The sequence below is a fragment of the Alosa sapidissima genome, chromosome 9 (genome assembly GCF_018492685.1).
Source record: "Alosa sapidissima isolate fAloSap1 chromosome 9, fAloSap1.pri, whole genome shotgun sequence".
In the NCBI taxonomy this organism is placed as follows: domain Eukaryota; kingdom Metazoa; phylum Chordata; class Actinopteri; order Clupeiformes; family Clupeidae; genus Alosa; species Alosa sapidissima.
Genome location: NC_055965.1, coordinates 16,979,802 through 16,995,363, shown reverse-complemented (window position 1 = coordinate 16,995,363; position 15,562 = coordinate 16,979,802). Strand labels below are relative to the sequence as shown.

General features: G+C 42.6%; 2 protein-coding genes across 2 annotated transcripts; both read right to left on the bottom strand.

Moving 5' to 3' along the window:
- Positions 1 to 303: 303 nt before the first annotated feature.
- On the bottom strand, positions 304 to 3,554 carry LOC121718606. The gene is made up of 2 exons (XM_042103674.1): positions 3,180 to 3,554; positions 304 to 2,517 (listed from the first exon to the last, which is right to left on the bottom strand). The coding sequence occupies exons 1-2, from the start codon at positions 3,376 to 3,378 to the stop codon at positions 1,292 to 1,294; spliced, it is 1,425 nt and encodes a 474-aa protein (XP_041959608.1). The 5' UTR covers positions 3,379 to 3,554; the 3' UTR covers positions 304 to 1,291.
- A 3,314-nt stretch (positions 3,555 to 6,868) lies between these two features.
- cuzd1.1 (CUB and zona pellucida-like domains 1, tandem duplicate 1) lies at positions 6,869 to 13,463 on the bottom strand. Its single transcript, XM_042102716.1, has 4 exons — positions 10,740 to 13,463; positions 8,723 to 10,307; positions 8,162 to 8,190; positions 6,869 to 6,895 (listed from the first exon to the last, which is right to left on the bottom strand). The coding sequence occupies exons 1-4, from the start codon at positions 13,449 to 13,451 to the stop codon at positions 6,869 to 6,871; spliced, it is 4,353 nt and encodes a 1,450-aa protein (XP_041958650.1). The 5' UTR covers positions 13,452 to 13,463.
- Between the last annotated feature and the right edge of the window lie 2,099 nt (positions 13,464 to 15,562).

Sequence of the window (15,562 nt, the reverse complement as noted above, 5' to 3'; positions counted from 1 at the left end):
CATTTTGCTGTAGGAGGACATCCCAGGTTGTGCACTGTTTACAACTATGAGTCTGCACATAGATAGCGAAACTGACAGTGCATCTGAAACTGAGCAGCAGGGAGAGAACAGTGATGACAGATCTGGCCTGCACACAGCTATGGAGGTTATGGATAGTAGTGCACCAGCAGAAGGGGCCATGGATGTTCCAATGCCGCTTACATATTTATTTAATGAGAGATACTGTTCCCTTTTAACACCTGAACTTGAAAGTCAGCTTGATTATCTAATGCAATCTATTCCATCATTGTTTAATGTGTCCAATTGCAAAAAGCTCCAGGAAAGTACACAGGGACAGTCCTCTTGCAAACAATGGTTTCAGCACAGGGAGGGGAGAATTACTGCCAGTCAATTTAATTATGTGGTAAAATGTAAAACTGCTCAGGTTAGTCTAACATCAAAGAGTATGGGGTACACATCCACTAAAGGTACAGCAGCTACATCTTGGGGTAGAGACAATGAAAATAAGGCAAGAGCAGCATTTATTTCAAGTCAGACGGCCAGTCATGAGGGTCTTCAAGTTTATGAAGTTGGGTTGGTGGTTAATCCCAAATATCCCCACTTAGGAGCAAGCTCAGATGGGTTGGTGCATTGCAGGTGCTGCACTCCAGTAGTACTTGAAATAAAATGCCCAGCAAAATATGCACATGCGACTCTAAGTCAGGCAGTAGGTAGGCAAGATTTTTGTCTCCAAGCTAATTATCAACTTAAGAAAAGCCATGCATATTACACACAAATACAAGGGCAAATGGCAATTTGTGATGTTAAAACATCATACTTTGTAGTCTGGACTACAAAAGAGAGCCATGTTCAGAGAATACCCTTTTCTGAAGAAGACTGGGCTCATACCAAACCAACTCTTGACCTGTTTTACAGACAGCACATACTGAAAGAAATTTGCACACAAAAACTCAAAAAACAATTTGAAATGGCTCAGACCACGTGCCCATGTAAAAGAGGCCTTAAAACAAACGTGACACAATGCAGAGTCTGTCAAAAAGTATTCCACCTGCAGTGTTTAGGCCTAAAAAGGCATCCGCATAAGCAGTGGAAATGCCTAGACTGCACAAAAATATTCCAAATTCTCAATGAATGCTAATATTACTAAATTAGAAATTATTAAATACAGTGTTAAAATGTAGTCATACTATAAGTAGTGTAATAATAATAATATATAATACAAAATAAATATTTAGCATTGATTTAGTAATCTAACATATAATTGAGGCATTGTTGTATTTTGCTAGTGTGATTAAATGATACAAATGGAAAAATTCACACGAGTCCACTTTTTTGACCAAAAAAAAGACATTTGACGAACTAAAGGCTTATCCAAGTTGGATAAAGCTGAACAAACAAGTATTATTTTGTCTATAGTTGACATGGAGTCATTCAATCTTCCTTTCACAAGGCTGACTGGGAGAGTGTTGTGCAATATGCGGTAATTTTTTATGCGTCCAATTGCTCTTTCAACATGAATCCTAACTCTTGAAATCTGCCTTGACCTGGTAACTTCCGCCCCTGACAGCTGTGTTCTTCCACGTGTTGAAGCAGGGATAAGAAGCTGCATACCTTTGGAAGAAAAATACTGTGGGAAGTTGAACCCTCGGTCAGCCAAAACAATGTCTCCCTCTTCTAATTTCGATGACTGGGTTATGACTCTGTCACTGGCTCTACCGCCCCATGCTTTAGACACAAAGGTAACTGCTCCCGTTGGACTGACAGCAATGAGAAATTTGATGGTGTTGTGTGATTTGTAGTTGGAGTAAGTTAAAGCTCTTGCATCAAGTGATGTAGGCCGGTCAACAAACACTTCACTGCAGTCTATGATACACCTCACAGAATCGAATGGATGGCATTTGAACATGGCTGGCAGGTTGTTCTGTACTTCCTGTTTTGTAGGCCAGTGAATTAAACATTTCAAACGGTGAGCCATTACATTCAGCCAATCTTGAAATACTGCAGAGACTGTTCCAACACTACAATGAAATCTATAGGAAAGATCTGTGTGTGTTAACCCAAGTCGCAATTTCATGAGCACCAGGTAAAACTGCAAAGCTGGTGTGAGTAATGTTGAAGATGGGATCCAGGCAGTGGTAAGGAAAGTGAGCAAAGTGAAAAACACCTTTGACGATGGCAGTCCAGTGTGAAAATGAATTATTTTGTCATTGTTTAAATCCAATAGGCCTAATTCTGCTTTCTCACCGAGGAGCGCCTGCAATTGTTTTTCAAGAGTCTCCACTTTGTCTTTTAATGCAGCATTTTCCTTCTGCAAATTATCTATTTCTGTCATACATAGATCGGTTCCAACAGATATGTCACAATGAGATTGTGATTGATAATCTTGTAGGCATACAGTACATCCATGATCTCCTGAGTTATCTCGCCAACTGTTTGTATGTGACTGTGGCTGCTTTTGGTTATGGGGTAAAAGGGTTGGAGCATAATCAGGACTCAAAGGGTCATTGGATGGCTTCCCTGCATAAAGACAAAAAAATATATCAATAAATGCAGTAGGCCTAGTAGTGTTTTGAAGACCATCTATGTCAAACTTCTCTAGCTGCCTAAGTGACTATTTAAACACAACTCTGTAAAGACGTTTATGAACATTAACTTCATTGACTTCATAAGTCTGTGTATTAGGGCCTAGACAGCATTAGTTTTCACTAGATGTGCATAACATGGTAGCGGGATGGGTAACCCCGGCAGGCATAACTGTTACTATGTTGCAAGCAAGGCCGAACATGGTGTTATCAATGTCGCGATGGCATCGCTAGAACAATTTAAGTGGCTAAGTGAAATGACTTCATGAATCTATGCTAAGTTAATGTATTAGACTGTATTCGTTTTTATAACTTCATGAATCTATGCTAAGTCAATGTATTACACTGTATTCGTTTTAACTGTGTGCCTATGGCTGCGGGATAACCCTGGCATGTCAGTAAGTTAGAAGTTGCTAAGCAATGCCAAACGCCATGTTATCGCGATTGTATCGCTAAAGGCTAATTGTATCGTTAAAGTAGCCTAATTTAGCCTACATATGACGGTAGGCTATCTAAATGAAACTGACACCATATTTAATTTAAATGAGCACTGTATAGCCTACAAATCAGCTTTTCTGTGTAAGCGATGAATCCTACCTGATATGAAATGGATGCTGCAAATTCTTGAGTTGCTTGTTGGTATCCACCCATCTCGCTTGACAGCAGCTATCCAAGCATCACGCTGAACGTTTTCTTTTGGAAAACGGTAGACCTTAATTTGTGACAGTAAATTTGTTCCTGGTCTAAGGCAACACCCAACCACAGAACAACACGCTCCTCGTTTCGATATTGACATTTTCGTTGAGCAGACACATCCATGCGTTGCCGTTAGGCTACAATGTATCAGAAGCCTTGAAGTTTAAAACCGGAAACCTTCTGGGGCCAACTGACGTCAACAATAGGACGCATGAAAATTCCATGAAAGGGTCTATACTCAAAGGCACATTCCATCCAACTGTCTATCCATCCATCTTCTTCAAACCATTCACATAAATTGTAGTGTATCATTATATGCCTATACTGTATGGTGGAAAACTTTATTCTAATTGGCAACTGTTTTACTTGAAAATACTTTATTTCTTGTTGCATTGCATCTACCTTTTTTAGCCTATATAAAATAAACCGTTTAGTTATAAAGGGCACAACATTTAGTATTGAATCTAAGGCAGAATCAGCTTTATTGCAGGTTTGCGTAAACAAACAAGGAATTTGACTCCGGTTAATCTTTGCTCTCAAAGATCAATTAGGATGTCCGCCTGCTTGTTGTCCCTGTCAAGGTTGCCATAGTCGTGGACACCTCAACAAGCACAGGCAAGATGCAATACAAGATGCACAGGCAAGATGCAATGTACAATTGAAAAGGTGGGAATAGTGCAATATCAGTATAGACTAAGGTATAACAGTGTTTCCTCTATGCCTCCCGTCACTGGTAAAAAAAAAATCTAGAGGAAACATTTAAGATTAAATATAAATATAGCACAAGGCAGTTCAGTGCAATGATAATATATTAATAACAATATTGTAACTGTAAGACCGAAGTACACATGAGGTAGATGAGCAGAACAGTTTTGATTGACTTTGTTCAGTGTAAGGGTGGGGCTGTTTCTGAGTGTTCAACAGAGTGACTGCTTGGGTAACACATTGTAATATGTATTTTACTTTTCACGTGTTATGTTTATGTGCCACCCCTCTCTGAGTCTGTGCCCCAGCGCACTTAGTTGTCCATCCATGCAAGTACATAATGTAATACCTATGTAGTATGTAAGCACATAATGTAATGTGAAAACTTCTGCCCTGATTAAAAAAACAATGCAACTGCTCAGCTCAGCACAGTGCCCACCCAAAAATATGGTTTGCACAATACCCCTGGAATGAATGACACAGGAATTAATGTTTTGGTATGCACACTCATCACAATCATCCCATCACTGGACAATGCCAGCTCCCAGACATACTTCTTTTTGGGGTTTTTTAATGATTCATTTAAGTGCTGATCTCACTGCCTGTAAAGCTTTGCTGGTGTCTTTTCTATGTTTTTCCTCAGTAGGACACTGTCTAGACTAATTAACTGACTAATTAACTAGTCTCTACCTAACAATGATGTTTTATGTGGATTTACAGTACACCATATACCTTTCAATTGCCTAGATATTAACCGTGTTTATTACACGCCTCTTCAGAGTGCTGCAGAAAGTTCCATTCACATGAATGGGCCTTCCCAACGTTTAGTGGTCTGTGAAATCTATTTAGCCTATACCATGGTCTAGGTTGAAAAGGGTGTCGTTTAAAAAGTGATATACTACACCTATGAAGTAGATCTGGTAAAAATAAGTTTTATCACCGTTCCATATCAGTGCTTATGAATGGTAACTCGATAGTAGGACGACGGTTGAGCCTGGAGGCAGGCTTCACAACAATGGAATCAACTGTAGGAGAGACCGGGGCTGGTTGGAACAGGGGCAGGTTGAAACACTGTTAATATCCAGGCTACTAGAGGGAGCTGCAACAAAATTCCAACACTAAACTGACGGCCTTATTGAGTAGTGTAAACTCACGTATGTAACTGGTCTCCAGGTCATTAACCCTTTAGGTGAGAACAACTTTTTAATTTTGTAGTGTCAAAACTTAGAATATGCACCTCCCACTAAATACATCCTAGAAGTGTAATAGTTAGGGATAAAAAAAAAAAATATTGATTATAATTGATTGCTAGGGGACTCATCTATAGTTTAAAATGAAGTTTGAAAACCTGAGGTGACTGATATTAGCAGGCTAACAGCATTTGTGCAAAAAAGTTTAACCTAATGTGGGCGTGGCAGGTTGGCACACTGATTTTGGGGTTGGTTGGCACATACATTCCCTATGGCTATTTTGTGACAAATCTATAAACTTTGTATTTTATGCATAAAAACATCATCAATCTTTATTTTAACATAGTTATTGTAATTACTAAACATAGTTTTACATTTGGAAGCATTTTAAGCATTTTTAAACATTTTAAGTTAAAAAAAAATCGGTAGGGACCAAATTGGTTTTGACGGTGGGCCCTACTGAAGAAAAACACACAGGAAAGACATCAGCAAAGCCCTACAGGCAGTGATATAGATGAGCACTTCAAACAAAACCAAAAGGAGTACGGCAAAGGACTATAACATGTGTGTTCCAACCAACCCCGACCACATGTGCCAACCAACCCCGTGCATGGGGCAGGTTGGCACACATGCACAACACCACTTTAATCATAAATAACTCAAAACAAGGGATCATTTGTTGACATTGAATGTATACATTTTGTAGCTGAGATCCCAAGCTTTCAGTTAATCACAATTTGACCATTTCAACACATTGTAAGACGGAGAAATATAACCGAGAGTGAAAAGTGTTCCAACCAGCAACGGTCTCCCCTAAACAGCTGAAAAACTAACGATTTTAGCTCTAAAACTCATTTAGTATTGATAATTGATTTCATATTTATTTATTTCTTAAGTGACCATGGTATAAACGGGATAATGCCCTTTCGATGCATCCATTATCAGAAATAAATGGACTTCTTGGAAGCACGCCTCCGCGTCGTCCATTTATTTCTGATAATGGACACCTCGTCGGGCATTAGGCTATCCCTTACATAATCACCGGCAAAGTATAATCACTGCTGTCAATGGCAACGGGTTTTGTGCTTCTAATTAACCTATGTAAGTACATAATGTAATCTGAAAACTGCTGCCCTGATTAAAAAAGCAATGCAACTGCTCAGCTGGTATTCTGTCTATAATGGAGTGGAATGGAAATGTCTAAGTGACCCCAAACGTTTGACATAGTGTATATTAGCAGCACTGGAATGAATGACACCTACAGGAATGAATGTTTTGGTATGCACAGTTGCACACCCATCTGTCACCCACCCTTAACAAATAAAAACAGCCTATCTTAACAACACCATTCACGTCTAACAACAGCCTATATTAAATCTGATTCCCCCGAAGGGTCGGACATGTCTGAAAACAGTTATTGTGTTTGTTTGGAGCACTTACCAGAATCACTTTGATATCTCAAAATCTGCCGGAGCCAAACATAACCAACCACTAAAAACAGAAGGTCGAGGTTGACCGAGGTTGTGCATGTGCCTGCTTGCCTGCATGTGTAGCGGACGGAATCTACATCCGCATAGTAAGGGTTACGCCTGTTCCCTGGATGACTGGAAATTACAAGATCTGTGTCCCTAACCCCCAAGTCAATTCGCCTCAGACCTATGCTGCTTTCACTAGATGAATAGAATAGTTTAGGCTTCAGGATTTCAGTGTCACAGTGATGACCTAAAGAGCATAACACGTTCATAAGTGTGGGTTTGTTAAGTGTCACTTACCCTGTGTTGTCCCCAAACTACACTATTCTGACAGCAGAGAATGAGACGCCCCTACTCCAGAGACGATTACCTGAAATCAAAATTAAGAACTCCCCAGCGGAAACAGTATTTGAAAATTAGAAAATAAGTGCTGGTTTATTATACTATCGCACTTGTAGAAAGATATGAGATAAAATACAATGAAATAAAATATTTTGTCAATCAAAACAATCAATGAGTTTACCCCTCACTCTTGACAAATGTATAACACACAAAATGGTTGGCCAACCTTTAGATGCCGAGCGCTCAAATAATGCTATTCTTAATGTTCAATGAATTCAATATGGAACCCTTCAGTTCAATGTCACAAATGTCAGAATATACTATTCAACCTTGAAGTAGCCTACTAACAGTTATTAGCAAAATTGTACAATAACATTTGCCATAATAACAAAGATAACGTGTTACAATAATCAATGTACTGCTTTGGGCATAAAATGTCTCAGTCCAAAATACCCAATTCAAAACGAAAGTGTTCAAATGAGCTCCTTGTAATTCAGTCTGTATGGTTTAACAAAAATTATTAGATTAACTTCCTCTTCTTTACACAGTCTGTAGCCGTTAACAAAGTAGCAAAACAAATAGCAAAAATCCTTCGTTTCAGTTCTAGCAGGAGCTATTCCACGGTAGCAAAAATAAACAAAAATGAAAGTCCACTCGCAATATAGTTGCTGGCAAATGACACAAAAATAGGTTACTTCACCTCACGTTGTCACTTTAACTTTCACCCGGCCGCTGACGTCGTGGAGCAGTCTGTGGTTGGCAGGGAACCGGTGAACTTAGCAGCGTGGGGAGCCCAATATCAGCTAGCCAACTCGCAAACGATAGTTTAACTCTCCTTCCCTCGGCAGGTGCACTGAGCCTCACACTCGCACGTAAGCTTACACACTCCAAAAGCCAGGAGGCAAACAGAACTTTGCGCTACTCACTTAAACTTTACTAATACTGAACATTAACACCGTTCTTCTTAATTATATCTTCCTATCGCAGCCATTCACACGTTACCGCTTTTCTCTCTCTCCACGTATCTTCCCCTTCTCCCTCCAACTTCCGGTGCAGATCTACTCCACACTTCTTCTATGGTATTTCTAAATGCTGATTGGTTACCGATTAAAATATTTTAAAAGTAAATATAATTTACATCTGTCACATTCCCCCCCTTCAAACCCTGCCATACCAGAGACTTCTCCACCGGCACCAGGGACTCTACAAGAATAGAACAGAATTCAGTCAATCAATACAGCAGAAATGTAGGGATTACATTGGGTCTAAATAAGCATTTTTTCTCACACACATTTCAGTTACTGTATGCTTTCAGACAAAACAAACGTAAAGTCTCAAATCAATAAGGCCAAAAAAAAAGTATTTCACTTCATAACATATCCCTCACGATACCTCACTGGTATTTGACCCCTAGTGCTTCTCTGTGGGCGTCTCGGTCTGTCAATTTCATTATCTGACCCTGAGTCATCTGCTTCCCCAGATAAGTCCCCAGGTAAATCCCCAGGTGCGGACCCCTCTCCCCCACTAGCATCATAAACTGCTTCCTGCCCTACATCCTGTAATTCCCCCAGACTACCTCCCGTACCCTCATCCGGTGTTGGTATGTCCTGAAGTGTGTGAGGAATGTACACTAAATCTACAGGTTCAGTGTCTGAATGACATTCAACCCTTTTGTGCCTGGGTGCAATATTCTCTCTAACTGGTGTTTGAAAGGTGCAATGTTTCATTTGATCACGATGCACTACTTTGGAAGGACCCCCAGCTTCTGGCTTGACTGTGAACACCGGCAAGTCAGGCTGATTCTGCTTGACAACTAGATAAGCCCCTGATTCCCATTTGTCCTGAATCTTGTTCCTTCCTCTTGGTCGGTGGTTCCTCAGCAGCACCCGGTCACCTGGCCTGACAAGTGCAGCACGGGACGTCCGGTCATAGAGCCGCTTGCGCCGCCAAGAGGAATCCTGAGCGGCAGTTCTGGCTGCCTCTGCCGCCACCTTCAGCCTCTCATGGTGGTCAAACACCCAATTATCAAGGTTATCAACATCACCCTGCTCCAAGTCCTTTCCCCCCAACACATCCTGGGGCAATCTAGCGTCTCTTCCAAAGAGGAGATAGAAAGGGGAGTATCCAGTCGAGGAATGAACGTGACTATTGTAAGCCATCACTAGTTCGGGGAGATACTCCTTCCAGTTGGCTTTTTTCTCTGATGGCAAAGTTCTAAGCATATCGTGCATCGTCCTATTAAATCGCTCGCATTGAGCATTGCCCTGGGGGTGATACGGGCTGGTGCGACTTTTGGAGATGCCATAAATGCGACAGAGTTCTTTGATGACGCTTGCTTCAAAGTTGCGCCCTTGGTCTGAGTGAAGCCTGGCTGGGCAGCCATAATACACGAACCAGTGTCTAACAATGGCCCTGGCAGTAGTCTTTGCAGACTGATCTTTAGTCGGGACAGCAATGGTAAAACGCGTGAACATGTCAGTTAAAACTAAAACATTCTCAAAGCCTCCCACCGACCTCTCCAGGAAGGTGTAGTCCATGGCTAACACCTCTAATGGTGTGGTCACATTGGTGCATGTCATTGGGGCTCGGATTTTTGGAAAGACATCCTTAGCTAATGCACAGCGTTTACATTGCTTTACCCAGCCCTGGACATCCTTGCTCATCGAAGGCCAGTAGTAACTCCGTCTCATTCGTGCAAGTGTGCTTCTGTCACTGAAGTGACCTCCGTGCTCATGCTCCATACTGAACACATGTTTCTGCAGACACTCCGGTAACACCAGCTGGTGCACCTCTTCTCCATCCCTCGGGTCACACAAGCAACGGAATAACACACCATAGCGTATCTTCAACCGTTCCCATTGAGAAGATAACCTTTTCAGTGCAGGTGGCATTTCCTGTAGTTGGTGCCTATTGGGACGGGCATTTCTTTTTACCGCAATTGCCAGTGGGCCCACGCTAGGATCATCGGCCTGGAGTTGCTGGAGCTCTTCCCAGCTATGTCCATAAACTTTTGCTGTGACGGCAGCTTGAGAGGCAGCATGCACATCAGGCCCTCTTGTGCCCACCTCTTGTCCAGGCCATAGACAGGCACGTACCTCATCAGCCTGTATGACCAGGAAGTCTTTGTCGTTGTCAGCAACCTCTGGCTCCTGTGTCTGGGGAATCCGGGACAGTACGTCTGCATTCGTGTTCTCCCTTCCTGGCTTATAATGCACATCAAAATCATACTCCGCTAGCTGAGCGACCCACCTCTGCTCTACTGCACCAAGGTTAGCAGTCTCCAGATACCGAAGCGGGTTATGATCGGTCACGACAGTGAACTTGGAATACATTAAGAGATCCCGAAATTTTTCCGTAGCTGCCCATTTAAGGGCTAGTAGCTCGAGCTTAAATGCACTATAATGTTTGTCATTTCGCTCTGAACCCCTGAGGCCCCGACTAGCAAATGCTACAACGCGTTCTACCCCATCTTGCCGCTGACTGAGCACCGCTCCCAATCCAAGTAAACTTCCATCCGTAGTAAGGGTGAAGGGAAGCGAAAAGTCTGGGTATGCAAGTACTGGAGAAGACATAAGACATCCCCTTAGATTATCAAAAGCCCCCTGACATTCTCCGCTCCAAACAAAAGGGACAGGATGTTCTCCCTTTCCCCTCTTTATCTTTCCCATTAATGAATGCAACGGCTTAGCCAACTGAGCAAAATTTGGGACAAATCGCCTGTAGTATGACATAAATCCAACAACCTGCCGTACATCTTTCACATTCTTAGGAGTAGGCCAATCTTGGAGCGCTTTAACCTTCTCCATATCTACCTGAACACCTGCTGCTGACACAATATGGCCCAAGAATTTAACCTCCGTCTTCAGCAAGAAACACTTGCTCGGCTTCAGCTTAAGCCCATGTTCCTTAAGGCGACTGAACACAAGATCTAGTTTCTCACAGTGGCTATCAAAGTCACTAGAAAACACTAACACATCATCAAGGTATATCAGTAGGACATCAAATGCTAAATCACCCAACACCACTTCCATAAGCCGTTGAAATGAGGCGGGGGCGTTACATAGGCCAAATGGCATCCGAGTCCACTGATATAGGCCAAATGGCGTAGTGACGGCAGTCTTCTCCTGATCATCTTCATGAACTGCTACTTGGAAATAGCCTGCTGTCAAATCAAGGGATGAAAAGAGCTTTGCTTTACCAAGGGCATCTAACGACTCTTCCACCCTCGGCAAAGGGTAAGCATCCTTCAACGTCACACTATTCAATTTTCGATAATCACAGCAGAATCGTACCGACTTGTCTCGTTTGATGACAATCACAGCAGGGGAGGCCCATGGGCTGCAGCTTTCCTTGAGAACCCCTTGTGCCACAAGGTCCTGCACATGTTTCTTGAACTCTTGAAAGATATGTGGCGGAACACGTCGATGCCTCTGCTTGATTGGTCTTGCATCTCCAGTCTGGATATGATGAGTCACAGTGGTGGTGTATCCAAAGTCACTGTTATGTTGGGAGAAGACATCTTGATGTTTTTCCAATAGGTTGTTTAACTTCAGCACCTGAGGTGGCGTCAGCCCTTGGAGATTGGCCTGCACCGGCACAGAGAGTGGTCCAGTTCCCTCTGTCGACTGGACACTTCCGTGTCTAATCTCCCTCACATAGACTCCTCCCTCCACCTCCTCCACAGTCACTACTTCCCTTGGTACAATTTCATCTGGTTTACTCAGCTCTGCCACTCTGGATCTCGGGAACAATGTGATGGACTTCTCACTTGAATTGAGTAGGCGTACTGGTACTTTCCCTTCAGCAGCTTGAGCTAGGACATTTGCCACTAGTAGACCACGAGGGAGACTCATACTGGTAGAGGCCTCAACCAGCACCTTACACTTTACCTTAGGGGGTATCCTACAGCGCCCCTCAATTACTTTTTCGCTGAAAGGAGGAATGGTAACGGCTCGTTTCCCTGCCACCTTTACATATCCAATCCAACCGCTTGGGCCCACACACCTTTCACCCTCTTCAATAGTGGCCAGTACACGACTAAGACTAGCCTCCCCTGTCTTGGCTGTACCTCGGTCCAATTTCTTGATACCTTTGAAATCAGTGAAAAGGCCTTTAAGCTCTCCTACCACATTCATACCCAAAATACCAGGCACTGCCTTCCTTTCCTTTGCACTACTGCAACTGTCTTTCAGCACGAAAACACATCGACCTCTCAACACCTTACCCATACACTCAATGTCTGCTTCGAGGCACCCAACAACTGGAATTTCAATGCCATTAGCTGCCGTGAGGCAAACCCATTTAGCTGGCGACAGCGAAGATTCTGTTTTTCCAAAGTGTTCCCTGAAATAGCTTTCAGGGATGGTGGTAACCTCAGAACCAGTGTCAAGAAGGCAACTGGTCTTCACCCCATCTATCAAAACATCAATTGTGAAGCAATCACCGAAAGCACTACTAGAAGAACACACTGAACCTCTCCCATTTGTTTGAGACACTGTCTTGATGTCAGCAGAAGTCGAGGCACCGGGGTTTTGTATAATATCCTCGACCTGGCCCACTTCTGTTGTAGTAAGGGCCGCCATCTTCACTCTATGTTCACCTTGCTTGGCCTGATTGCATGTGCGGCTTGTGTGACCTGGTCGGTTGCAGGTGTAGCAAACAAGTCTTCCTTCACCATCCCTTAGTGGTGGCCTGCTAGATCTACTAGGCGTTGTAGCCTGCTCCATGCCATGAACCATTTTGAAGAGCTCCTCTTGGCGGGTAGCAAGACTTTGAATAGCTGCATGGAGCGAATTAAGTGTCAGTGGGGAAGATGCTTCTTCAGCAACTGTAGAATGAACAGCTCCTCGCACTGGACCCTTGGCCGCACCAGCTGCAGGGGCCTCTTCCTCCTCAGACCATATAATGGCAGCATGCATAAGGTCGAGGAAAGTCTCAGCCGGTTGTTGTTTTTCTTGTCTCTTCATTTCACGGCGTAAGAAATCATCTCGGAGGCCGAGCACAAACTGTTCTTTTAGCATTTTTTCAGAATCTCGAATGCGCTCCGGGTCTCGCCGTTTCAGTCTACGCAGCTTTTCCTGCAGATCATAGGCATACGCACGTATCTTCTCACCAAGCAATTGCTTCCTATCATAAAACTCTTTAAGACGGGTACCAATGGGGACCTTGTCTCCATATGTCTTCTCAAGCACCTCAAAGACCTTCTGTACGTCTGTAGTGTCTTCCCTCAACATAAACTTGACGGTCAGCTTTGCCTCACCCTTGAGGTGCTGTCTTAGCAACTCAATCTTATCTTCCTCAGGGACCCTGGAAATCTTAAAGCAGGATTTCATGGACACTATCCACTCCTCTACACATGGTTCACCCTGGGACGGACTGCCGGTGAAATCAGAACATTTTCTTTCCCTTGGAATATACAAGGCTGCTGGAGTTTTGTTTTGTTGTTCAATAACGGTCTTTGCCATCGACAACGCCTCTCTCTGATCCTGCCTAGCTTGAGCAAGGAGTGCTGCCTGTTCCCCTAGCCGGGCTGTCTGCTCTGCAACCGTTGTTTGAAGATCTTGAAACTGCTTTTGTAACTCTTCCATGTCCATTATGAAATAGCCAATAAACTACAATGTTTCAATGTTAAGGATTTAATCCTGTTCGTGACGCCAATATGTAGCGGACGGAATCTACATCCGCATAGTAAGGGTTACGCCTGTTCCCTGGATGACTGGAAATTACAAGATCTGTGTCCCTAACCCCCAAGTCAATTCGCCTCAGACCTATGCTGCTTTCACTAGATGAATAGAATAGTTTAGGCTTCAGGATTTCAGTGTCACAGTGATGACCTAAAGAGCATAACACGTTCATAAGTGTGGGTTTGTTAAGTGTCACTTACCCTGTGTTGTCCCCAAACTACACTATTCTGACAGCAGAGAATGAGACGCCCCTACTCCAGAGACGATTACCTGAAATCAAAATTAAGAACTCCCCAGCGGAAACAGTATTTGAAAATTAGAAAATAAGTGCTGGTTTATTATACTATCGCACTTGTAGAAAGATATGAGATAAAATACAATGAAATAAAATATTTTGTCAATCAAAACAATCAATGAGTTTACCCCTCACTCTTGACAAATGTATAACACACAAAATGGTTGGCCAACCTTTAGATGCCGAGCGCTCAAATAATGCTATTCTTAATGTTCAATGAATTCAATATGGAACCCTTCAGTTCAATGTCACAAATGTCAGAATATACTATTCAACCTTGAAGTAGCCTACTAACAGTTATTAGCAAAATTGTACAATAACATTTGCCATAATAACAAAGATAACGTGTTACAATAATCAATGTACTGCTTTGGGCATAAAATGTCTCAGTCCAAAATACCCAATTCAAAACGAAAGTGTTCAAATGAGCTCCTTGTAATTCAGTCTGTATGGTTTAACAAAAATTATTAGATTAACTTCCTCTTCTTTACACAGTCTGTAGCCGTTAACAAAGTAGCAAAACAAATAGCAAAAATCCTTCGTTTCAGTTCTAGCAGGAGCTATTCCACGGTAGCAAAAATAAACAAAAATGAAAGTCCACTCGCAATATAGTTGCTGGCAAATGACACAAAAATAGGTTACTTCACCTCACGTTGTCACTTTAACTTTCACCCGGCCGCTGACGTCGTGGAGCAGTCTGTGGTTGGCAGGGAACCGGTGAACTTAGCAGCGTGGGGAGCCCAATATCAGCTAGCCAACTCGCAAACGATAGTTTAACTCTCCTTCCCTCGGCAGGTGCACTGAGCCTCACACTCGCACGTAAGCTTACACACTCCAAAAGCCAGGAGGCAAACAGAACTTTGCGCTACTCACTTAAACTTTACTAATACTGAACATTAACACCGTTCTTCTTAATTATATCTTCCTATCGCAGCCATTCACACGTTACCGCTTTTCTCTCTCTCCACGTATCTTCCCCTTCTCCCTCCAACTTCCGGTGCAGATCTACTCCACACTTCTTCTATGGTATTTCTAAATGCTGATTGGTTACCGATTAAAATATTTTAAAAGTAAATATAATTTACATCTGTCACACATGTGTAGGCCTATGACAGCAATAATGAGTCATCAGTAAGCCTTTGCAGCACTATAAAATAGGCCCATGTCTAATGGTCATTCTACCATCTCAGTTACTTTAAGTTGGTCTTAACAGCACATTATCAAAGATTAGAGTGACGCTAGTAGATACTTGACATAAACATATCAGTGGCACATTAACAGTAAGGGCATGGAGGACGTGGAGAGAGCTGTATTTGCGGTACTTCACCGCCCCAAGTTTGTCTACTTTGTGTGCCTGATGTTTGCGTTGCATGTCATTTATCTGTCTGAACATGGCAAGTATGATTCACTGTGTGAGGTAAGGTGCTTGGCTGTCAGTCCAGGCACAGACAGCAATGTAACTTTGAGGTGCGAAAAACAATAGGCTAGACCTACAGTTTTAATTGGTAATCTTATTCTTTTAATTTGTAACTTTATCTAGAATAAAGAGGGTCGTTTGATTTTGTGAATATCACTTCATGTTCGAGTTGCACATTAA

Bases quoted from the DNA above. Each gene is read 5' to 3' on its own strand.
- LOC121718606 (XM_042103674.1), bottom strand. From the start codon at position 3,378: ATGTCAATATCGAAACGAGGAGCGTGTTGTTCTGTGGTTGGGTGTTGC. The intron at 2,518-3,179 runs GTAGGATTCATC...GTCTTTATGCAG, and splicing joins CAGCATCCATTTCATATCAG to GGAAGCCATCCAATGACCCT.
- cuzd1.1 (XM_042102716.1), bottom strand. From the start codon at position 13,451: ATGGCAAAGACCGTTATTGAACAACAAAACAAAACTCCAGCAGCCTTG. The intron at 8,191-8,722 runs GTGATCAAATGA...CTATTCTTGTAG, and splicing joins TCCTTCCAAAGTAGTGCATC to AGTCCCTGGTGCCGGTGGAG. The intron at 6,896-8,161 runs GTATGGCAGGGT...TATGCTCTTTAG, and splicing joins TGCCGGTGGAGAAGTCTCTG to GTCATCACTGTGACACTGAA.